Below are 25,441 nucleotides of genomic sequence, written 5' to 3' on the forward strand. Positions count from 1 at the left end.
ATCTCTGGTGATGAGATCTTTGGAGAAAAATCTTTGCAGTTCCCAAACTTTGGGCGCGATTCTCCCAAAACGGGAGAAATCGTAAGGCTGGCGTCAAACCCGGGCGGGTTTGACGCCAGCGCGCCCCTTCCCGACCGGGAACCGATTCTGGTCCCCGGTCGGGGCTAGCAGCCCGACGCCGCAAGCTCCGGCATCACGGGCTTAACGAAATTCGTTAAGCCCGCTTGCCGGAGTTAGCGCCGGCTGACGCGTCATATGACGTCAGCCGCGCACGCGCGGATTGGAAGACTCCAACCCGCGCATGCGCGGATGACGTCATCGCGTATTTGCGTCAAACCCGCGCATGCGCGGGCCGGGATGCCCCTCAGCCGCCCTGCGAATGGATACTGCGGGGCGGCGGAAGGACAAATAGTGCGTAGGGCATCGGGCCCGCTATCGGTGCCCACCGATCGCGGGCCCATGGCACCCTTGGCACGGCCGTGGTACTGCCGTGCCAATCGGTGCCATGGTTATAAAAAGCGAGTTGTTCCCGCCGTTTTTACGAACGGCCAGACCAGGTGTGTTTGCCGTTCGTAAAAACAGCGTAAAGGGCTGGGACTTCGGCCCATCGAACAGCTGAGAATCGCTGCCGGCCGTAAAAAAACGGCGGCAGCGATTCGTGTCGGGAGTTGGGGGGTGGGGGAGAATAGCGGGAGGGCGGGAAAAATGTCAGGAAGGCCCTCCCGCTATTCTCCGACCCGTCGTGGGGGGCGGAGAATCGGGCCCTTTGTTTCTCCCTCCACACATGCTGCCAGACGTGCTGAATTTCTCCAGCACTTTGGTTTTATCTCAGATCTCCAACGTCTACATTATTTTGCTTTCATCCTCGGATGGTATCCTTCATGAAATAAATTTGGCAATAGATCTGTGGTAATCCCCAGTTGGGATATACATTTAGTTCTAAATCAACCCATTTTGATTCAATAATGTTTTGATGTTAAAATCAATACTTTTGGGGTCTCTGGTTTAGGCTCATTGAGACCAGGTGTTTTGTTTTAACCAGCATCATCTATTTAACCTAGAATCCTTCTGAACGTGATCTCTGAATTCCTTGAATTAGTTTGACCATCTGTTTAATCTCCATTTATTCTTCCACACTTGAAAGTGGTTTGCATTGAGTTGATGTCCACAGAGCATTACAACATTCAACATTCTTGACTTCCAAACTTCTTGTCAAATTGGAGCCTCTGATTTTTAGACTGCTGCTTTTATACTGACCACCACCTATCTGACAAGGGAGCAGAAGGTTGTTCATAAAGTCAGTCGACAGGATGGGTGCTTTGTAATTGACAAGAAATGCAATGCAGTCATGAACCAGTAAGTCTATATTTTCATTAATCATTATTATGGTATTGACCTGGCAGTCACGGGCTAACTAATATTTATTCAGATGGACTGTCTCAGAGGTCAGAGCCTCAGGACTACTGCAAAGGGCTCCCCTAACCTCCAAGATAATACTCTGTTATGCTCTAGTATTGTGTTGAGAATCATGAATGCACACATTGAGCAGGATTCTCCAGTCCCCCAACCGTATGTTTGTCGGCGGTGCGCCGTTCACTGGTGGTGGCATTCTATCTCCCCGTTGCTTGTCAATGGGATTTCCCATTAAAGCCACCCCACGCCGTAAGGAAACCCACGGGTGGGGGTGCGATGTTGGCGGAAAAGGTCAGTCTCAACAACCAGAGAATTCCAGCCGGTCTACCTTGTACAATCTTTTCAGTCTTCAAATTATTGCCCCCCTCCCCCCTTTGGAGACCAAAATTCCTCCCAATCGTCATCCTTGCCACATTTGATTTTGTGCCTGGTTTTATCCATTCAAACCATTTCTGTTTATAGGGTGAGGTTGACTGGCATTGGTAAGGAACATATACGTCACCACTTGGACGTCTAGGCCCTTGCTTTGTCCTGTCGTTGTGACATCTCAAAAGGGACCATTTGCCCAGAATGGGATCCTGCTCTGTCCAACTCACGAATGTGAAAGGTCTAAGGAAAAGATCCCCTCAGCTTCTCGTTCACATCTACCCCCGGTGAGTGCGTTTCCACGATTAATCCTTGGGTCCCTAATTTAGTCGCCCTTGTGTTTGTGCCACTCTGTGCTTGATGGATGAGGACATGTTTCCTTGCTGGCATTCCTCCTGCTTTAAGCATCCTGCGCAAAAATGTGTTTTTTTTTCTCCACCTCACAGGTTCTGGAGATAATCTCGAGTCGAGTTGCCTCCCCCCTTTCTCAAATGCGGAGTCTGCCTTGGTTGGACGCTGACCAGTTCGATGGACGAGGACGGTTGGTGCTCGCGCCTTTAAACGGCGGAAGGAAGAAGCGCGCGTCAGCCGCGCGCCTCCCGCCCTCCACAAACAAACATGGCGTCGCCCAACGGCTGCACGTCGTCTTGTGTGCCTCACTTCCACCTCAGCCTCTGAATAGACTCCCGACCGAATTCAGCACAGGTACATTTACAGTCGGGAAAGAGAGAGACTCAAAAGCAGAATTGGCTGTTTTTCTTTCTAAAGTGATCTTAATTCTTATGTGTCTGCGCGTCAGAATCTAATCTATTAAAGTGCGGTGCGGGGCGGGGCGGCGTGGGGTGGGGAGGGAGAACGGTTACCATGTCAACGGAAAGCCACCACACAAACTCTTAAAAGCCTTCTACCTGAACACGCAGGTTGCGAGATTAAACTTTCGGGAGTCTGTTTCAAAAGTAAGAATCTGAATTGATCTCTTTCTCTCCCCCCCCCCCCCCCCCTCAAATTGTGGAAACAGGAGAGCAGCGTCCTTAATTGGTGACAAATATCCGAATTCCGATAGGTATGTTAGTTCTTCCTTGGGCATTGGGAAAAGATTGGAAAATATCAATTACATTAATATCAACTAATTAAAACGTTACGAGCTCTGTATTCGGTAATTCCCCCCGCCCACACCGACTTTAAAGCTGGGCAGTGGTGTTGCTGTCAAGAGCTGGCAGCTATTAGGAATGCGATTATGATCAACAATTTGAGAAAGTTAATTTAAATGGGTCGAGCTTGATCTATTTTTATGAATCAAACGAGTTTGCATATTCAAAATTAATCTTGGCAACTATGCGGTGTTAATTATTGGTTCTAGCTTATTTGTCTGCTGCTGTATACAGTAGTCATTACTTTAAGTGTTGTATTCTGACCCAGTAACTTGAAATTCAAAATCGATTTGTGCAAAATATTACACGTTATATTAAGCAGGCATTTGCTGAACAAATGATGGTGGATTAGTTCCATGGGGGCATGAGTGACAGAAGAAGCAGCACTTACCTACTCACTGGAGCAACAATAAAGGTAATATAACGCTAATATACAAGTAAAATACTGCAGATGCTGAAGATCTGGAATAAAATCAAAATTCTGGAATATTCAATGTCAGGCAGCCCCTGTGAAGAGAAACTCTTAATGTCTCAGATTGATCAGAACTGAAATTAATAGCGATGTAACCGGTTTTCTGGGGGCCCCGATGGAGGAGGTATTGGGGGGCCTAAAGGCCATGCAGTCGGGGAAAGCCCCGTGGCCGGATTGATACCCAGTAGAGTTTTGCAAGAAGTTCTCGGAGTTAGTGGGACCAGTCTTGACTAGGGTTTTTAATGAGGCAAGGGACAGAGGGACCCTGCCACCGACGATGTCGCAAGCCACCATCTCGCTGATACTGAAGCGGGACAAGGACCCGGAATCCTGCGGGTCAAACAGGCCAATCTCCCTAATCAATGTGGATGCCAAGGTCCTGGCGATTAGAATTGAGGACTGCGTACCGGAGGTGATTGGGGACGATCAGACAAGGTTTGTGAAAGGCAGGCAGCTGACAGCTAACTTGAGAAGATTGCTTAATGTGATCATGATGCCCCCGACGGGCAAGGCGGTGGAGGCAGTGGTGGCAATGGACGCTGAGAAGGCCTTCGACCGGGTGGAGTGGGGGTATCTGTGGGAGGTGCTCGGATGGTTTGGGTTCGGGAGGGACTGGTGAACTGGGTCAGACTACTGTACCAGGCCCCAAAAGCTAGCGTAAGGATGAACAGGGTAGTATCAGATTATTTCAGACTACATTGCGGGACCAGACAGGGATGCCCACTCTCCCCGTTGCTGTTTGCGCGGGCCATAGAGCTGTTGACGGTTGAGAGCTGCGAAGGGATGGAAGGGAATGACAAGGGGGGGGTGGAACATAGAGTCACTCTCTATGCGGAGGACCTGCTCCTGTACGTGTCGGACCCACTGGCCGGGATGGAAAATATACTGGAAACATTGAGGAAGTTCGGCTGGTTTTCAGGGTACAAATTAAATATGGCCAAGAGTGAGATGTTTGTGGTGCAGGCAAGGGGCCAGGAGAATAGACTGAAGGAGCTGTCATTTAGGCTGGTTGAGGAAAGTTTCCGGTACTTGGGGATACAGGGGAAGGTTGCACAAGTTAAATTTGACCAGGGTGGTGGAACAAATGAAGAGGGAGTTTCGGAGATGGGATGCACTCCCGCTGTCACTGGCAGGGAGGGTGCAGACTGTAAAGATGACAATCCTCCCTAGATTCCTGTTCATCTTCCAGTGCCTTCCGATCTTTATCTCACAGTCCTTCTTCAAAAGGACTGGCAAAATCATCATGAGCTTTGTCTGGGAAATTCCCGCGGGTGAAGAAGGCGATGCTTGAAAGGAGCCGCAGCAAGGGAGGGCTGGCATTGCTGAGTCTGATCAACTACTACTGGGTGGCTAACACAGCCATGATAAGGAAGTGGATGGTGGGAACGGGGTCTATCTGGGAGCGGGTGGAGGCGGCTTCGTGCAAGGGCACTAGTTTGGCAGCCCTGGTCACGGCTCCCCTACCGCTGTCGCCGGCCAGGTACTCCACCAGCCCGGTAGTGGGGGTGGCCCTATGACATGGGGCCAGTGGAGGCGGCATTGGGGGGGGGGAGGAGGGGGTGCGCGTCTGTCTTGGCTCCAATATGTGATAACCATCGATTTGCCCCCGGGAACATGGATGGAGGGTTTTGAACATGGCGGGGGTGTGGAGGGTGGGTGATATGTTCCTGGAGGGGAGCTTTGCGAGTTTGAGGGGCTTGGAGGAGAAATTTGGGCTGGTAAGGGGAAATGACTTTAGGTACTTACAGATGCGGGACTTTGTCCGCAGACAGGTCCCATCCTTCCCACGCCTCCCGCCAAAAGGGATCCAGGACAGAATAGTCTCTAGCGGAGAAGGAGGAGAGGGTAGAGTCTCAGATATTTATAAGGTGCTCATGAAGGGGGAAGAGTCCCAGACGGAGGAACTGAAACTCAAATGGGAGGAGGGGCTTGGCGGAGCGATGGAGGACGGGCTGTGGGCAAAAGCCCTGAGTAGGGTAAACTCAACCGCAACATGTGCCAGGCTCGGCCTGATTCAATTTAAGGTCGTTCACCGGGCCCACATGACGGTAGCTCGGATGAGCAAATTCTTTGGGGTAGAGGATAAGTGCGCTAGATGCGCAGGAGGACCAGCAAACCACGTTCACATGTTTTGGGCATGTCCTAAGCTTAGGGGGTACTGGGAGGGTTTTGCGGGGATCATGTCCCAGGTGCTAAAAACAAGGGTGGTGATGAGTCCAGGGGTGGCAATTTTTGGGGTTTTGGAAGACCCGGGAGTCCAGGGCGAGAAAGAGGCCGATGTTTTTGCCTTTGCTTCCCTAATAGCCCGGCGGTGAATACTGCTGGCATGGAGGTACTCAAAACCCCGAAGACCAAGCTATGGCTTTCGGACATGTCAAGTTTTCTGGGTATGGAAAAAATTAAGTTCGCCTTGAGGGGATATGTACAGGGGTTCGCCCGAAGGTGGCAACCATTCATCAAGCACAGTCGGACGGAGAATCGTATCTCAGCCGAAAATCAAGGCTGGCGCCAGCGCCCAACGGAATTCCATGTACTGGTGCCTTGGCATCGGTGTGAATGCGTTCTACGCTGCATTTACACTAAATGCATATAATTAACTGGACTATTCCAGTATTCTCCAGGGCTCCCACGATGCTCCACTTCGCCGGGGGAATTACTGATGGCGAGGTTCACTTGTGGTTTTAAAAATCGGGAAACGGGTGCAGTGGCTGCTGAGGGAGAGAGTGGAGGTGGGACATGTTCCCAGGTGCTGGGCCCAGAGGCCCCCCGCAGTGCCAGGCACTCACGGGGCCAGGGGTGCTGTGCGGAGGGCAGAGTGCCAGGGGTGGGAGTGGAGGGGGACACGCAGGGGCTTTAGTGCAGACCAGGGCTACCGTGTGGCCCATTGGACCTGGTTGGGCACAGGGGTACGCATCATGTTAACATGTCTGCCTTTCACTCCTGCAGACAATAGATTTTGGAATCCACCCAGGAATGGTTGGCATCTGCCTCACCATCGCAGCCCTGGGACCGTATGGCATATCTGCCGGATCATGGCGCACCTGGAACCACAGAGGGATTTTGGGGGGTGGGGGTTGGGTGGGGGTGGAGAGAAACACCCGCTCCCGGTGGCCGGAGGTGGGTGGGGGAGAGACACCCACTCCCGGTGGCCGTCGAGGTGACGGTCACACTGAACCTCTTCGCCACGGGGTCCTTTCAGGCACTGGGGACCTGCCAGGGTTCTCACAGACCTCGGTGCACAGCTGCATCTGTGCCATCACAGAGGCCCTATATGCCCGATCAGCACAATATATCAGCTTCAGCTTCAATGTGGACCAGGTTGCCCAGGCAGTGGGATTTGCTACCATCGCTGAGATACCCCAGGTCTAGGGGGTGATCGACGGGACGCATGCCCCCCTACGAGTACCGGCGCATGAGGGAGTAACCTTCACAAACCGAAAGGGGTTCCACTCCATGAACATGCAGGTGGTATAAAACCATGAGATGCCCATCATGCATGTCTGCACTCGATACCTGGGTAGCATGCACGACGCCTTCATCCTAACGCACTCAGCAGTTCCCGGCACCTTCGAGGCGCACTCTCTGATGAGGGGTTGGTTGTTGGGGGAACATGTGCTATCTGCTGTGATAGTGGCTGGAGCACTCTGGAGGGGCCCTCCAGTTTCGCGCTAGGAGAGTCTTCCACATCGTGGTGCCCTGCTACGTCTACCACAACATCGCACTGCAGAGGGGTGATGTGCTGGAGGAGGAGGATGAACATTAGGCTTCGTCCAACGAGGAGGATGTGGAGGAGGGCCAGGAGCGATCTGCCTGGACTGTACGCAGAACAATGTTTTTCGCTGTACCTCGGTACACGTGACAATAAATCTAAATGGGCAGGGCATGGAGCCTGGGCAGGCACAGGTGGTCGCACGGCATGTTCACCAGGGCTGATGCGCAAGGGACGCTCTAATTGCTTACAGGTTCAAAGACTAGGGCACCTGGTCGACGGCGGCATGGACATCCTGTTGCATCCACTCCCATGTCCACCCTCCCTTCACCAACACACCCTGCTCCCGCAACCCCCTCTGTGATTCCTATCTGTCTTTCTGCCAACCCAGGGCCTGCACTCTGCAGTATCAATGGGTCTGATCCAGGGGATGGAATATGCTGATGACCTACTCTGCAATGAGCTTTGGTGCTCCTCATCATTTGACAACATTTGACTCCTGCCCATGCTAGCAATTTTCATCGTCTGCATGGGTGATCCCTGCATGCGAGCTAGCTATTCCAACACGTGTCCCATCGAGCACTTGGGGTGGTGGAGATGGGCATGGGGTCCAGGGTTGGGAAGGGAGTGGGTGGAGAGGGAGGGGTCGGGGTGGGCTGGGTACCGGAGCCATGTGTGGTAGCAGACCTGGGGGTGCTCACCTCCAGTAGCTGCCCTTCTCCCCAGCACCTCCTCTGCAGCCAGCCCAACCCATCCCTCAACCTTCTGACAGAGGACCCAAGGCAGGATGAAACATTTATGAACAGGTGTTTGTTGTGATAAGGTGAACACATTTCTACAGGTTTGTGCCCTAGCCCATAATGCTATCCAGTGCGCTGCACCTGTGCCAATTTAAATGGTAAATTCCTGGCCTTACGGCCCTAACGTTCCGTCTAGGTGGTTCCCCAGGCAGTAAATCAGGGGTGGAGGCAGCCTGCTACAATTCCCGCCCTGTGACCTTGGTCCCCATTTGGCGGCTGTCCTCTGTAGCGACCGGGCCTAGACAGGCCCGCCAGTGTCTCAGGCGTCCCAGGTGACTTGAAGCCACCCTGTTTTGCCTGCTGCCCGTTGGATGCACCAGTGACGGGGGGGGGGGGGGGGGGGGGGGGTCTGAGGCGCTGTGGTGTTCCAGCACCTCTCCTGTGGGAGTCACTGGCATGGGCCCTACCACCTCCTCCTCCCTTGGGGTGCCCGATGGCCCCCAATCTACTCCTTAGGATGGGGGTGGGGCTGGAGTGAGCTCCGGGGGCTCTCTGCAACCTGGCATTGCCAATCCTGGAGGCTCGCTCTTGTCTTGACCAGGGTCTCAACGCTCCCGGCCAATGGAGCACAGGCACAGTGTCATGTCCCTCTTTGACTGGCTCAGGTCAGCCACCCTGTCGAGTGCCTCAGCCACTGGCCGCACAGTACCCCAGACCTTGGACATGACCCATTGCCGATATCTCCCCCCCCCCCCCCCCCCCCCCCACCACGGACACCATTCATGGTGGCAAGCATAGTTGCCACCACCCCTTGCCATTGCAGGCGGTTGGAGTCCCCCAACTGCATCTGCAAGCACTGGATGATTGCTGGCACCACCTCATATCCCTGGATCTGGCTCCAGCATTGATGGGAGTCCTTTCATAGAACATTACAGCGCAGTACAGGCCCTTCGGCCCTCTATGGTGCGCCGACCTGTGAAACCACTCTAAAGCCCATCTACACTATTCCCTTATCATCCATATGTCTATCCCAATTACCATTTGAATGCTCTTAGTGTTGGCGAGTCCACGACTGTTGCAGGCAGGGCATTCCATGCCCTTACTACTCTCTTGAGTAAAGAACCTACCTCTGACATTTGTCCTGTATCTATCTCCCCTCAATTTAAAGCTATGTCCCCTCGTGCTAGACATCACCATCCGAGGAAAAAGGCTCTCACTGTCCACCCTGTCTAATCCTCTGATCATCTTGTATGCCTCAATTAAGTCACCTCTTAACCTTCTTCTCTCTAACTAAAACAGCCTCAAGTCCCTCAGCCTTCCCTCATAAGATCTTCCCTCCATACCAGGCAACATTCTGGTAAATCTCCTCTGCACCCATTCCAATGCTTCCACATCCTTCCTATAATGCGGCGACCAGAATTGCACGCAATACTCCAAATGCGGCCGCACCAGAGTTTTGTACAGCTGCAACATGACCTCATGGCTCCGAAACTCAATCCCTCAACCAATAAAAGCTCACACACCGTATGCCTTCTTAACAACCCTCTCAACCTGGGTGACAACTTTCAGGGATCTATGTACATGAACACCGAGATCTCTCTGCTTATCCACAGTATCAAGAATCTTACCATTAGCCCAGTACTCTGTGTTCCTGTTATTCCTTCCAAAATTAATCACATCACACTTTTCTGCATTAAACTCCATTTGCCACCTCTCAGCCCAGCTCTGCAGCTTATCTGCGTCCCTCTGTAACTTGTAACATCCTTCCGCACTGTCCACAACTCCACCGACTTTAGTGTCATCTGCAAATTTACTCGCCCATCCTTCTAAGCCCTCCTCCAGGTCATTTATAAAAATGACAAACAGCAGTGGCCCCAAAACAGATCCTTGTGGTACACCACTAGTAACTGGACTCCAGTCTGAACATTTCCCATCGACCACCACCCTTTGTCTTCTTCCAGCTAGCCAATTTCTGATCCAAACTGCTAAATCACCCTGAATCCCATGCCTCCGTATTTTCTGCAATAGCCTACCGTGGGGGACCTTATCAAACGCTTTACTGAAATCCATATACACCACATCAACTGCTTTACCCTCATCTACCTGTTTGGTCACCTTCTCAAAGAACTCGATAAGGTTTGTGAGGCACGACCTACCCTTCACAAAACCGTGTTGACTATCTCTAATCAAATTATTCCTTTCCAGATGATTATACATCCTATCTCTTATAAACCTTACCAAGACTTTGCCCACAACAGAAGTAAGGCTCACTGGTCTATAGTTACCGGGGTTGTCTCTACTCTCCTTGAACAACGGGACAACATTTGCTATCCTCCAGTCTTCTGGCACTATTCCTTTAGACAAAGATGACTTAAAGATCAAAGCCAAAGGCTCAGCAATCTCCTCCCTAGCTTCCCAGAGAATCCTAGGATAAATCCCATCCGGCCCAGGGGACTTATCTATTTTCACTCTTTCCAGAATTGCTAACACCTCCTTATGAACCTCAAGCCCTTCTAGTCTAGTAGCCTGTATCTCAGTATTCTCCTCGACAACATTGTCTTTTTCCTGTGTGAATACTGACGGAAAATATTCATTTAGCACCTCTCCTATCTCCTCTGACTCCACGCACAACTTCCCACTACTGTCCTTGACTGGCCCTACTGTTACCCTAGTCATTCTTTTATTCCTGACATATCTATAGAAAGCTTTAGGATTATCCTTGATCCTACTGCCAAAGACTTCTCATGTCCCCTCCTGGCTCTTCTTGGCTCTCTCTTTAGGTCCTTACTAGCTAACTTGTAACTCTCGAGCGCCCTAACTGAACTTTCACGTCTCATCTTTGCATAAGCCCGAGATCCGTCTGGACGGCAGCTGGTCCCTGCGGCCCAGCCGCCCTGCGACCATCGGCCCCCTCAGGAGTTCCTACCTCCACCTGGTGCACCACTGCACATTTAGTGGTGGGAGGCAGATACAGCCCAACCGAGGTGAGTGTCTCTGAGATGGTGGAGGGTGTTGAAGACAGCTGTGACGGAAAGTCAGTGTCGTCCCTAGACTGGTGCACCGGAATGTTGCGGAGCTCACCCCAAATATAAGTTTGGGCGCTTATATTGCTGTCTGGCCCGCCTCAACATGTCCTGGGGATGGGACGGGTGGCACCAGATGAGCCCACCTTGCCACCAAATGATACAGCAAGACATGACGTGTGGTTGGATTGTGGGTGAGGATGGTGTTGGGGTGTGGAGGTGGGTGATGTGGAGGTGGGGCGCGAGAGTGTGGAGCAGGGGTGCTGAGGGGCGGAGGTGGGGTGCTGAGGTGGAGGTGGTTGGTGCTGGGGTGGGGGGATGATGTCCAGGGCTAGTTTAGCTCACTCAGCTAAATCGCTGGCTTTTAAAGCAGGCCAGCAGCACGGTTCGATTCCCGTACTAGCCTCCCCGGACAGGCGCCGGAATGTGGCACTAGGGGCTTTTCACAGTAACTTCATTGAAGCCTACTCGTGACAATAAGCGATTTTCAGGTGGTGGGGTTTGGAGGGTGTGGGGTGAGGAAGGGAGGTGGAGGGATGGTATTGAGGTGCTTGGGTGGGGGAATTATGTCATATGTGCCATAGGGACACCGCAACTCAGCGGGCACTCATTTTCATAATGTCAACATCCACCTCGCCGACTGCCCGTTCTCGGGGTGGGTTGGGGGGGGGGTTGGAGAAGAGAGACAGAAAATGCACAGTGTAAGGCAGTCAGATGCGGGAAGGACAAGGGGTGTGCAGGGCACCCAGCCATGGTGGGCGGTATGGGTGTAGGCATGTGGTGCAGGGTGGGGTCCGAGCATAGTGCCTGCGGGGTGGGGTTTGGTCACCCTCTGGGTGGGGGGAGGGGTGTGGGTACAGGTATGTGGGATAGGGGTTGGGGGGAGGGACACGGTGCTGGTTACTCACCCTGGCTGCCCTTGGGATGTAGTTTAGCTTTTTCCGGCTGTACTGGCCGGTCCTAGCAGTGGGGCCCACGGTGCTCAGAGCCTCTACCACCTGTGCCCAGGCCCGGTGTAGGGCGGCGGGTGGTAGCCCCTTTCCCACCTGGGGAATAGGGTGTCCGCCTCTCCCCTATGGCATCCAGCAGAGTCTCGAGCTCTGCATCTGTAAAAAGGGGTGCTGCTCTTCGGGGTGCCATCTACTTGGCTGGAATGAGTGTGCGTGGGGAGTGGAGTTCTTATATACAGCTGCAGCTTGTCAGCCTCTCGCGTGCCAAAACCTACCCGGCGAGTCAGACGCCATTTTGCTTTGGAATTACACTAGTTCCTCGTGGTGCCCGTTCTAGCCCATTAATGGATTCTGAATTGCTCTGGGATCAGCGCCACTTTCGTGGTCGTAGAACATCACCGATTTAGTCCCGGCGTGTGCACTTAGCATCTGAAACGGGGAATCCGGCCCAAGGTCTTTGATCGGGTGGATGGCAGAAGTGATTAAATATCAAACATAAAGCAACGTGCTGGATTCCCCAGTCCCCCAGCCCACTGTTTCTCGGCTGCGTATCATTCCCCGGTGACGGGACTCACTACTCTCACTGCTAGTAAATGCGATTTCTCATTGAAGTCAACCCTTACCGTGGAGATGCGCTGCCGGCAGGAACAGTAAATCACAATGGCTGGAGAATTCCACCCAGTGTAAGGGAAAGGTATTGGTGTTACAACCCCCTACAGGGGCAGGACTCGTATAACATCCAATTCCCCTCCTACACCTCTGAGTATGGGCTACCCAGGTGACCAGGAGGGCAGAACTTCCTCCCAATTGGGGGAGCTTCCCACAGGATATAAACCTCGACCTGGAAGCAGTTTGAGGAAAGTGAGCCTGCAGGGAGTGGAGAGGAATGATTGTGACCAATGTGGAATAAAGAGAGTTGTACCCTGTCAGCCTGGCTTATTGTGGAGTCTTTGCCTCTGTTTACAACACGAGTGACGAGGATTGAGTGGAGCTACCGTAGGCGGCAAGTGCTACGAACCCAGACCGTATTCAATTACCTCAGGAGGCTGCTCTCCAGCCGGCCGGCATGGTACACATAGGTAAACTCGAGCGTTTTTAACACCGACTCGGACAATTGGGCCCAGTATGTCGAAAGACTTCAGCTTTTTTTTCACACAAATGCCATCACCAATGCCGAGCGACAGAACGTCATGTCACTGACCACCGTTGGCAGACAAACTTATGCACTGATATGGAACCTGACCTCCCCGGACAAGCTGGACTGATTGCCGTTTGCCATGCTTATTTACCAGATTGGCCATCACCTAAATCCACAACCCCCAATTATGGTTCAATGGTACCACTTCTATACTGCTTCACAGACGTCGGTGGAGTCCACATGGGGAATACTTGGTGTGCTTACGGGGACTTGCTGCCCCCTGAGAGTTTGGAGTTGCCCTGGCTGAATCACTGTGGGATCATTTCACTTGCGGACTTCGGGACCAGGAGATGCAGCGGAAGCTGCTAATTAAGACACCCCATGACAGGGCCGTCAACTTGGCGCTCATCTAGGAAAGTGCCGACCGCGGGCTCCAAGAACTCCAGGGCCTGGCGGCCCTGAACATTGGGTGTCGTCAAGACCACCGACTGACTATCGGGCAGAAGTCACCGCAGATCCTGCAATCCTGCAACCCCCGCCGCGACTCACCCAGGAGCAATCATGGAGCACGGTAGCATGTTTAGATTGGCATCACCTGTGCCAGATGTAACTCCGCGGACCGGATGGAGTGCTGTCCAAATTTCCTTCGGTTTTCGCCGAAGGCCTCGGGACCATTACAGGAGCAATGACCACGGTAAACATGGAAGAGAACGCCCAGCCCTGATATTTCCGTGCCCGCCCTGTGCCGTACAGAATTCGTGCGACAGTAGACCAGGAATTGGACCGTTTGGAGCAGCTGTCCTCTCTATGCCAATTGGACTGCACCTGTAGTCCCCGTGTTGAAGCCGGACAAGTCATAAAAGCTCTGTGGGGACTGTAAAATGAGCGTAAACCGGGTATCCCGCCTTGACCAGAGGAAAAATGTTTACTAAGCTGGACATGAATCATGCGTACTTGCAGATGGTGCTTGAGTCAAGTTCCTGGAAATATGTGACGATCAATACCCATCGGGATATTGTACTAGTTAACGCCATTGCCATTCTTAGTCTCCTTGGCTTGTGCGCTATTTCAGAGGGTTGTGGAGAATATTTTGCTAGGGTTTCCAATGGTGGCCGTCTATCTGGACGACATTCTCATCACGGGGACCTCGAATCGGGAACACATGGAGACTCTAACCTTGAGCGGTTTGCTTGGGCCGGGATCTGCTTCCGGAGGGAGAAGTGTGTTTTCCACGTGCCAGAGGTCCCATATGTTGGCTATTAATGTGACCAAATGGAGCTTCGCTCTTCCTTAGGCCTGGTGATCTACTGTGGAAGGAATGTTTTGATGGCATTGGAATGTTGAAAGAGCGACAGTTGTTACATTAACTGCTTGTACCGCTTGTACAGAAAGATGCAATGTGAAGGAGGGGTGTTGGGATGATTGAGGGGTAGGCCAGGTTCTGTGGAATGCTCGCTTTCGAACGCAGAGAAAGGAATGGAAGGGGAAGAATGACTGATGGTGGCATTATATTTTAGCTGCAGAATGATCCTTTGAATGTGGAGGTTGGTGGGATGGAAGATAAGGATAAGGGGAACCCTTTCATGATAGGGAAAGGAGGATAAGTATTGCGAAGAGAAGTGCAGGGAACCGGATGAATATGGTTCAAAATCCTTGTCACTAACATTGAAAGGAATCTTCAATTGAGGGAAAAGGGAAATGTATTGAAGGTGTCATCGCTAGAACAGATCTGACTGAAAAACTGGGAAAATGGAAGACATCGTCATGGTAATTGTGACTTGTAATGAATATTGTTTGATGACTTATCCCAGAAATGAAAGAACAGAAGAATTCGAGCCGGATCATCTGAAGGCGAAGGAAGGGTGGAAATTAATTTGATCAGCTTTGTCTTGTAGCTCTCACCTTTATTCTTCCTTGTGTCTTCATTCTGTTTTCTCTGCACATTTTTCCTGTGTATTGGGCATTGAGAGGGGGGAAAAAAGTGAAAAACTGAGGGCACGGTTCTCTGGACACGTTGCGCTTGACCCCCAGGAGAGGTCTCCCACGGTTCTCCCCGACAGCCTCCACCCAAGTCCCATGAGGCGTCGGAATCTGAAATCTGTCCAAAAGTGGCGGGACCGAACACCGCATGCTGAAGTAGGACTTACTTAAGACGTACCTCTCTGGGATGCACCGGCCTCCTTGATTCTCCGGCCTCCCCAGCGAGGCTGCAGCTAGGTGCCAATCAGTGCTGGCCCACCGGAACATGGACCGAGTGGAACGACACTTGGGCTGTCTGAGACCCCTGCGTGGTCAGGGATAGTGCAGGGTGCCCCCCGGCACTCCCCCCTGGAACGTGGGCATGCTGGCATCTTGGCACTGCCAAGTTGACACTGTCAAGATGCCTGAATGGCACTGCCAAACTGTCAGGAGCACTGCCAAGGTGGCAATGCGTGAGTGTTCAAGTGCCAGGATAGCACTGCCAAGGGACCATGGTCATGCAAGGAGGGTTGGGGGAGGGTTGAAGGGTGGTGGTGGGGGAGGTTGCAGCGCAGGTAAGTAGGGGCCTTCGGGAGATGGGGGGGGGGGTGATGTTGGGGGAGGGGAAAGAAACTGAAGAGGTGTGTGTGTGTGTAAATTTCTTATGTGTGTGCTCTCAGAGATCGGGATACCCTTTAAAAATGGTGGTCTCTCTCTCTCTCTCTCTCTGTCTCTCTCTCTGTCTCTCTCTCTCTGACTATTAAGATTCTGGTATCATTTTTTTGAATAACCCCACTGATGTTAAATGCAAAGATATCCCACAACCCAGAGGGATAACTTGGAACACTGGTACTTAGTGATGCATATTTTCAATTTAGTATGCAGTGAGAAAACATATGCAAACCATGGAGGAATAGTCCAGTTGTTCATGTGCTCAATTAATAAAGAATATTTATTAACTTAAAAGACAAACACATGAGAAGAAGGACTGTAATACAATACAATAATACTTAACTACGTGAAGTCACCTCTTTGTTCCCAACACCTATGTTTCCTGAACTCTGAGATATATATATATATATATATATATATATATATATATATATATAACTCTATCCAGCAGATAATTACCACACACAGGTTATTTGTCCACGTTTGGAAAAGACGGTCTTCAGTTTCAGCGAAGGCTTAATCTTCTCAGTTTGAGTTTTAACTGGTTGCCCTTTTAGCAATAACTTGTTTTCAGGGGGAACTGTTCTCTGAAACTGAGTGTGGCTGTTATGGTAGCTGCTGCTATTACACCTTTTTCTCCAGTTATTGTGCTATGGGTATATAATTCTTTCCCTTTGATGTTACTCACCCTGTAGATTTGGCATTTAGCATATCACTCCACTTTGAAGTTGCCTCTCTGATATCTCATTGTTTTCCCTAGTCGCAAAGGTAAACACTTGCTTTTCTCACTGGCATGCTAATTTGCATATCAAAACCCCCTTCAGACAACTGCCCTTATCAATTCCTCTTTTTATTTTATCTTATCCCAATTTCATTTTTTTAAATCTTCATTTTCCCTAATTCTTAACAATGCTTAGAGATCTTGATGGCCCATCATAGAATTTTAGTTAGTGCAACAATCTCATAAATTGTCTAATAGTGATTATCTATACCTACATTCTATTGTGCACCCTGAGAATTCCATACGGTACTGCAAGACTGAGTTTGTAGGATATGCCATTATGTGTTGACTGTGTTGCATATAATTTTATTTTACATCATTAAGATGCTCCACTTTGCTTTAATAAAGGTATTGGAGTCAGTGCCATGACATATTGGTATGCAGAGCAGGTCGCAGTTTGCCACTTAAGGTCAGGCCACCTGAGATACACAAACAAAGTATTACAAAACTCTTTGTATACGTGTGTTAACAGTGAAGAAACATGTTTACATTATGATGCGTTAATATATTTGGCCTGCCGTAGTAGATAAGTGCAGATTGTTGAAAATGAATGGAGTTTTGAGGGAAATAATGGATTCAGTACTCAAAAATGTTTCTTTGTAAAGAAGTATAAACTGGTGGAAAATAATTGGAGATCATCCGAGGTGAGGCAATTAAGAAGTGTAAAAGAGCAAAATGGTGTTGAATTTGTTAAGTTCCTAAGCAGGAAGGAAAATGGCAGGTGGCCGGGGCAAAAGAATCAAATCAAGAGGAGACCAGTTCAGTGGAGCAAGAACAAGCACATGCCCATGCAGACTCAGCCACAGGCCCACCTTCTTGCTGTGTTAACAATGCAGATGTATGAGTGCTACCTCAGGCCACAGAAGCATGCAGCTGTGTGTTGAGACTGCCTCGTTGAATGTTTTTAAGGCAAAGGTAGATAAATTTTTGAACAGTAAAGGAATTAAGGGTCACTGTGAGCGGGCGGATAAGTGGAGCTGAGTCCACAAAAAGATCAGCCATGATTTTATTGAATGGCAGAGCAGGCTCCGGGGGGCCAGATGACCTAATCCTGCTCCTAGTTCTTATGTTCCTATGTTCTTATGAAACACCAAGATAGGGGAGGGATTCTCTCAGCCCTGGGCCGGGCCGGAGAATCCCCATGACCGGGCCACGGCGGCACGCGTTTCTCTGCAGAGTGGAGAATTGGCGCCATTGGCGCCGACGTGGTTGCGGGGCGCTCTACATGGCCAGCCTGCCGATTCTAAGGCCAGGATGGGTAGAGCATGGAAATGCTGAGTCCCGCTGGTGCCGTCCACACCTGCTCTCAGCTGGCGGTTACTCAGCGTGGAAGGGTCGGGTGGCAGCCTGTTTGGGGGGGGGGGGGGGGTGTGAGGGGGGCTCTGACCCTCGTTGGTGCCGGCGCCGCTACGGATGCGCGGATCCCGCGGCACGCAGTTCGCGCTGGGATCGGCAGCTGGAGCGGCGTGAACTGCTCCTGCGCCGTGCTGGCCACCTGTCGCGGCCAGAATTAGTCCTGGGTGCGGCCCGTTTACGCCGTCATAAAACGCCACGGCGTTGACGACAACATGGACGCTCTGCCGCGGGATGAGAGAATCCCGCCCAGGGTCTTTCTTGCTGCTGCTGATGAAGTATAGAAATCAGAAGGCCAATGTACTGGAAATGATCTTAGAATTAAATAATTAATTTTCACTTGTCTTCATGTCTTTTGCCTCTACTAATCCAACGTCTGTGGTGTTGCAGAGGAGCATGTCTAGTTATGTATCTTGAAAAAACTCTAGGAAGTACTCCAGAAAATGGAGGAATAGCCCTGACATAACAAATCCATAAATTGCTATTCTGTGTGTGCAGGGTAAAAGAAAATCTACCTTTGTATGCTTTTCACATATCATAAGTTTTAATATATGTAGCAACATAAAAGGCTTGCTTAACTTTGCTACTCCTGAATTTCAATGGTATACACCATTTGAAGGTGAGTTGACATGTGTGCATTTTGAGGATTTTTACTGAAGTGGCTGAGTTATTGTTTTATTGTCCACACAGATTTACATCACTTTTTCATCACATTGTAAAATCATTATATGGCACCCAATGTTTGAGTACCATGAGGAAAAGAACTCCACAACAATTGGTAATGAACAGACTGCAAGCATCAAAAAGCAGTATGCAAAGCCCAGCCTCATCAATCTTAACTCCAAGAACTAGATCATCATCCCCAGCCAGCAGATCTCATACTCCAGATCTGTATCATTCTCGCAATGCTGGTGCGTCGCAACTTGACATCAGTGATGAAAGTGAATCTGCCATTACATACGTCACCAGAAAGAGTAAGAATTTAGATGATACATATTATAAATTTTATCCAAGTCCAGGGTATTATCTCCGATTTTCTTGGAATAATGCACCATTATTATGACATGCCGATGTCATCGAGACCGTTGAATGGTGCAGAAGAAAGTTATGGAGTACATGACATGAGCTATCACTCGGGGCACTCCATATATTTTCCTCTGCCTTTTCCCCTTGGTGCTAGCAATGGCAATTGTGATTTTGTGGCAGTCGAATTGTGATTTTTCACACTGCTGCCATGTTTCAAAACTGATGGAGCTTTTTTTACTCATTATTACACATGGACAGGTTTGAGGTGAAAAATAGACTCAGCACCCCTGTAGAATATTCATTCTCAAATTCATGACATGATTCAAATTGAAGGGGACTGACTAATTCCACCCAGAAATGCCTGCCTGATGGAAGTAGCAGTTTGGATGAGTGCTGTATTGTGCATTTGCATTAAAAGATGATTTTCAAACTTAGAATTGCCACTGAGTTTTCAAGGCATTGTTGACAAAAATGTCATATCATTTTCAATTCACTGCTATTCTCTATGTAATGTGATTCTTATAAACACAGGAAAATATAGAGATATATATTGCTGGTGCGATCATTGCATGAGATGACTTATTGCACAATGTAAGTCTCTGATCTTGTCACTGCAGGAAAATTTGGGCTACATTATTAATTCCATGTAAATATTTTGTAACTCATAATTAATAATGAGCCATGAATCTGGGGTCATGCTGACCTCCAGAGTTTTTAAATTATACTTCATTATACTGCATAAAGGTGCAGCATAAATAAAATTAACATGTAGGGTGCGATATGAGTTCTCCAAATGGTGTAAAGTTAGCAAAAAGTGTGGTGCAGTACATCAGTGCTTCAAATGGTTATATAGTGCTCCAACAGCTGGGTTTATACTTAACATTTCCATGAGTGAATTATCAGTACCATCTGTGCTGTTAGAGGGAATGCTGCAGAAGGATAGGTAAAGGGAGAGTTGCTATGATTTATTCTCCATGTACTGTCTAATGATTAATCTAAAGGCAACATTGATAAAAGTTATTTACCATCGCTTCTCGGCCTTTTGGCTAAGATCAAGCGTAGATTGAGCCTTTTGGCTCTGATCGGGTATGTCTCCTTTATGGGGACCATGAATTGGATTCAATTTGAATTGTTTTTTGGAGCAGGCAAGGAGCTGGATTAGGGGTTCGCCTCTGTCCACACTCTGAGCCCTGGCTGTGTAACTAAGATAAAGTAATTTTTAAAAAAAAAGTTATTTACCTACTTTCTCAAACAGTGGAAAAAAGATTGATTACATAATTTTTGAACTTAACTGTACTCTCTGCCTATTGAAACCCATTTCACCATATATTTATGCTGTCATTTACTTGTCCTTTAAAAAATATCTGCACTCTTACTCATACATTCTTTCTCCATTACATTATGATACATGCTTATCTATGATTGAGAATTGAGTGTAAACTTTGGATTCCTTTTCTCATTTTCAGATGCAGTAAATAAAAGCCCAGGGGTCCGATACATCACTGAGGACCTAATCAAAAAACAGTCAAAACAGGAACAGTGTAGTTCCGTGCAATGTCTCAACCTCTGTCTGTCCAAGGAAGTGGGGAAAAAGTTTAAGGTAGTACATGGAGTTCACTCAAACAATGATCCAAATTCTGACATTTGTTTATTGAAAGTATATAGTTTGTGTTCCCATTGGAAACAGATACTGTCAACATTTTAGCAGTAATTCAGGAATTTCTACATGTTAGATAATGGCTTCTTGGGACAAGACCCAGTTTTCCCTAGTTTAGTGCAGAGTACACAATGTCTTTATGCTCAGGTAATCTTTTAAAAATTATCATTAAATAAACAGACCATTGACAGACAGTTATGTGCTGTGGATCCAATTGATAACATTAAGCTTGATAAGTTTTAACAGCTGCCGCACCAGCGATGTGTAGGACAGCGTTTTTCAAACTGTTTCTTCCAGGGACCCATTTTTACCAACCGACCAACCTTCGTGACCCACGCCGGCCGACGTTTACGACCCACGCCGGCCGACGTTTGCGACCCATGCTGGCCGACCATTTTCTCTTACCTTGTTTGTTGCTGACAAAAATGGAGGAAATGGTTTTGGGTCCCTTTTGCCCCAATGGTCCCTTTGGCCCCCAACTTGTAAAAACAAAAGGCTGCGACCATATAAAAAAAAATGTGGCCGCACCACATGAGGGCCCGATCATCGGTGCGCATATGCATTTTGCAGTGCAGCCGAATTTTTAAAAATCTGTTCCTGGCCATTTTGTAGGCCGCTCGCAGCTGGCATATTAAAAGCCCCCCCCCCTGATTTCTGCTTCTGCTGACATTTTAATTTTCTCCAAGAAAGTCCACAAATGGCTGCCACCTCCCAGGTGAACCCTAACATTGACCCTCTTAGGGCGAACTCTTATGTTCTCGAGACTGAGAAACCCAGCCAGGTCTCCAATTTCAGGTGTTTCGAGTCCCTCCACATTAGTAGGATCTGTCTCCGGGCTACCAGGGAGGCAAAGGCCAAGCCGTCGGCCTTTTTTGCCTCCTGAACTCCTGGCTGTTCCGACACTCCAAAAATCGCCACCTCTGGACTCGGCACCACCTGTGTTTTAAGTACCGTGGACATAGCCTTAGCGAACCCCTGCCAAAACCCTCTAAGTTTTGGACATGTCCAAAACATGTGGACATGATTTGCTGGACTTCCTGCACATTTCACAAACCTGTCCTCTACCCCAAAAACTTGGTCATCCGGGCCACCGTCATGTGGGCCCGGTGGACTACCTTGAACTGTATCAGGCTAAGCCTGGCACATAATGAGGATGTGTTAACCCTGCTAACTGCATTTATTTTCTGACCTAGGAGAATGAGTGGGCACCAAATCTAAAGCTTCAGAGCAATTATAAAAAAGACCAGTCACCTTTTTAAACTTTATATTGCTTCTACATTGGTTCAGTGACTCGTCTCAAAAACAACATGCAGTAACTAATAAATGACAGTACCTTGTTGCCCTGTTACACAGAATTGCTTTAAATTTTATTCAGAATGCGGTATCACGCAATACGAGATATCACTCAATATGAGATGATGTTTAAAATATACTGCTAATTATCATACTGCTAAATATTTGTTTCTAACAGGATTCAAACCTATCACCATGAATCTGAATAAACATCTTGATAAGGGAATACATTTAAAATTTGTATAAAATGTTCATGGATCGGCAAAATTATTTTGACATCTTGTGTATGAAACTACAGTGCCTTCATCTGATTACATGTGATGAAGGTTCCCTCTAATCTAAATAATCAATTCCTGAAAAATATTGATGGATGTAAAATATTGTAATTGAAAGTATTAATTGTTTGCAAAAGATACAGGATTTAATTTCCGCAGTACTGTCTTGTAAAGTGCAGCATCTGGAGTGTAAAAACATCAATCAATTATCTAAATCTGCTCTATGCCATGGGATCATCAAGCAGAACGAATGTGTCTCCCAGTAAGAAGATGGGAATGTTTTCATTGAGCCATTATTAAAAGGCAAAAGATTTATACGATCTGAAGAGAAACCAGAGAATACTATAATTAAGCCATTATTACTTGCCCTATGGTTGCAAGACAAAGAGCAGCATAAGTTTTGATCTAAAGCTCTTAACATGCCTATTCCACAGCAGAAAGTTTTGTCCTACAGAGAATCTAATTATGGAGAGAAAGTTTGGAAAAGTCTTGTGAATACATGTTCTCTGGAGGATAAATTCCCTCGGGGAAAATAACATGCAACGATATAACTTAGTGTTATTTTCTAAATAATTCATAACATTTGTATTTAGTTCATAGAAAACTTGGAAAAATGCGAGCAGTTACTGGTCTTGAATCTGAACAACAATTTGATTGAGAAAATAGAAAAACTGGACAAACAGTTTAAACTACGTGAACTTAGTATTTCATTCAACCGAATTTGGTGAGTAACCAGAGAAATGTGCTGTGCTTTCACCAGTGAGACAAAATGAATGAAGAACAAAATTAAACATGTGTGATTAACTGGATGGATTAAAGTATGGATTAAAGTGAAGAAAAATCAGATGAATTTCAGTAGATCTTGCATGATAATACAACACTTGTTTTGTTCCTGATGAATATAGAATAATATAGCTTTATTCTATTGTTAGCCTTCACACTGACTTTACATGCTTGGTCAGCAGATACATTTCATATCTCGGTTAAAAGAAACTAAACTTTTTCCTGCATTTAGTAAAATCGAAGGTCTGGAGCACATGGTGAACCTTCAGAGTCTGAAGCTGGCTGGAAATTACATCGAACAAATTCCAGTTTGGGTTGGAAAGAAGTTGCGATCCCTCCGCATCCTCAACCTCAAACAGAACAATATTAAATTGGTATGTTGATTTCAAATGTCATGTTGCAATATTCATAGAAGATTGACTGTTGCGATTTGTGTCTGAAAGAACCAAATTTGGATCAAGGAGTATGTATAAAATTGTAATTCGTAGAATGGAGTTCAAGAAAAGATGTATTCATGTCCTATTTCTCCTTTAATAATGTAGAGTTTTCAAAGTTTCAGAATCAAACAAATCTTCAGTCAAACTCCAATTGTAAGAAATTGTCAATATAATTTTTAATAACAGTGAAATTAGAGAACACTGCCGTGTAGTTTAAACATCTGAACGTCAGATAATAAGAGTTCAGAAATAAAGCAAAATTAAACCTGAAACTTCCAAAAGCAGATATATTGTGAATTTTTGAATATCTGACTGCAATATCAGCTGTACTGATTTTTTTTTTTTCTTCCAGTGCTACATAACTGTTGAAATGAAATGAAAATCGCTTATTGTCACGAGTAGGCTTCAACGAAGTTACTGTGAAAAGCCCATAGTCGCCACATTCCGGCGCCTGACCGGGGCGGCTGGTACGGGAATCGAACCGTGCTGCTGGCCTGCTTGGTCTGCTTTAAAATCCAGCGATTTAGCTCAGTGAGCTAAACCAGCCCCAGATATTGGCCCAATGTTGGCCCAATTCCACATTCAATGTTAGCATTGGAATTTAAAAAAAAACATTCCTTGTGCATCTGGGTTAAAGGACACCGTTGTCCACCACATTAGTAAAGAAAATTACTTTTGTTTAGTTACAACACGGCTGGAAAACATGTTGTTGGTAGATAACCTGCTCTTCGTGCATTTCCTTTCAATAGCTGATCAGAAGGGGCGAGGAGGTTAGGTGAATTGGCCATGATAAATTGCCCTTAGTGACTAAAAAGGTTAGGAGGAGTTATTGGGTTATGGGGATAGGGTGGAAGTGAGGGCTTAAGTGGGTCGTTGCAGACTTGATGGGCAGAATGGCCTCCTTCTGCATTGTATGTTCTATGAAATAAGTAAAGTGAACTAAAAATGATCTTTTTGGCCTTCGGGAACTCAAGAATTATGTGTTTAAAAGCCTAAATGTTCATTTGCAATTGTTTTAAATAGAATATGTTTGGGTATTTTGTGACAATAAAGTGAACCTTCTGTTTAGGCAAGAAGATTAATATGATTTCATAATTAATACACTAGATATATTTCCTGTGGATGATCTAATAATTTTCTGTTTTACGGCTTAGCTCCAGGATGTAACTAAACTGAAACCTTTGAAGGAGTTGATTTCGCTAACCCTGGCAGATAATCCTATTGCTCACCTTCCACATTATCGATTGTACGTCATATACCATTTACGTTCATTGAATTGCTTGGATGGACAGCCAGTAACTATCCAGGAGAGGCAAGAGGCTCGCGACCGATTTGATTTGGGTAAAATAAATTCTGAAACCTGTATGATGATAGCCAAAGAATATTTCGAACATAGAGCTGTACAGCACAGTACAGGCCTTTCGGCCCGCGATGTTTCAACTATGTTTGAATAATTGTGAAATTATATTAGCTATTTGCAGTTCAAAGTTTAGGTCCTCTAAATATAACAAAGATCAACTTGTATATTCCAATATTTTCAGTTTTTATTTCAGATTTTGCCTTTGCATGGATTTCCTTTTTAACCTATAATTAATGTAATAGTCCTTTTTATACTTTTGTTTTAAATTTTTGAAAATTGCTTAAGCAGTAAGACAATTTGGTTGTGAAAACATATTTGGAAACAGACACGGAGTTTATAATTATCAGGGAGCTGAATTATTATTGATATAAATAAACAATCTATGTACTAATCTTACTTTTTTTTTAAATTGTTTCAGTTGTTTGAACTTCCTTGCACTGTTAATTTGAGTAGCATCCCAGCCATGCTGCAAATTATGTCCATCAGTGCTAAGTGAATTTTTTTTTTAAATGGTACATTAAGTAATTTTTAAAGGGGTACTGTTGATAAGACTCCTGGTTCAAATTAAGAGACAATACATTTTAAATCAAAAGCCCAACTTTTGCTATCTGGAAGATTGAACTAAGTTGATTAATTTTTTTAAACTATAGGCAGGATTCTCCGGTTGCCCCAGCCATGTGTCTCTCAGCAGCGCACCGTTCACTGGCTGTGGAATTCTCTCTTCCCGCCGCTTGGGATTTCCCATTGAAGCCACCCCACACCGCGGGTGGGGGTGCACTGCCAGCGGGAAAGGAGAATCCCAACGGTGGGAGAATTCTGGCCGGCATTTTGAAAATTGCTTTAATAAAAGCAAAGAAATCGCAAATGCTGAAAATCTGAAACA

At 47.4% G+C, this 25,441-nt stretch overlaps 1 protein-coding gene across 5 annotated transcripts in view; it reads left to right on the plus strand.

Moving 5' to 3' along the window:
• Positions 1 to 2,386: 2,386 nt before the first annotated feature.
• cntrl (centriolin) overlaps positions 2,387 to 25,441 on the plus strand; it is a 178,763-nt gene continuing 155,708 nt past the window's right edge. Inside the window, exons 1-7 of one of the 5 annotated variants that reach the window (XM_038781661.1) lie at positions 2,398 to 2,484; positions 3,253 to 3,345; positions 18,418 to 18,701; positions 20,220 to 20,353; positions 22,572 to 22,702; positions 22,994 to 23,135; positions 24,353 to 24,539. In XM_038781661.1, the coding sequence (XP_038637589.1) occupies positions 18,479 to 18,701; positions 20,220 to 20,353; positions 22,572 to 22,702; positions 22,994 to 23,135; positions 24,353 to 24,539 (817 nt within the window). In that variant the 5' untranslated portion in view covers positions 2,398 to 2,484; positions 3,253 to 3,345; positions 18,418 to 18,478. Of the gene's footprint in view, positions 2,485 to 2,797; positions 2,843 to 3,249; positions 3,346 to 18,417; positions 18,702 to 20,219; positions 20,354 to 22,571; positions 22,703 to 22,993; positions 23,136 to 24,352; positions 24,540 to 25,441 lie in introns of those variants that run through there. The other 4 variants (XM_038781662.1, XM_038781660.1, XM_038781663.1 and 1 more) reach the window with 4 other exon arrangements.

This window comes from Scyliorhinus canicula, chromosome 21 (assembly GCF_902713615.1).
Source record: "Scyliorhinus canicula chromosome 21, sScyCan1.1, whole genome shotgun sequence".
NCBI lineage: Eukaryota > Metazoa > Chordata > Chondrichthyes > Carcharhiniformes > Scyliorhinidae > Scyliorhinus > Scyliorhinus canicula.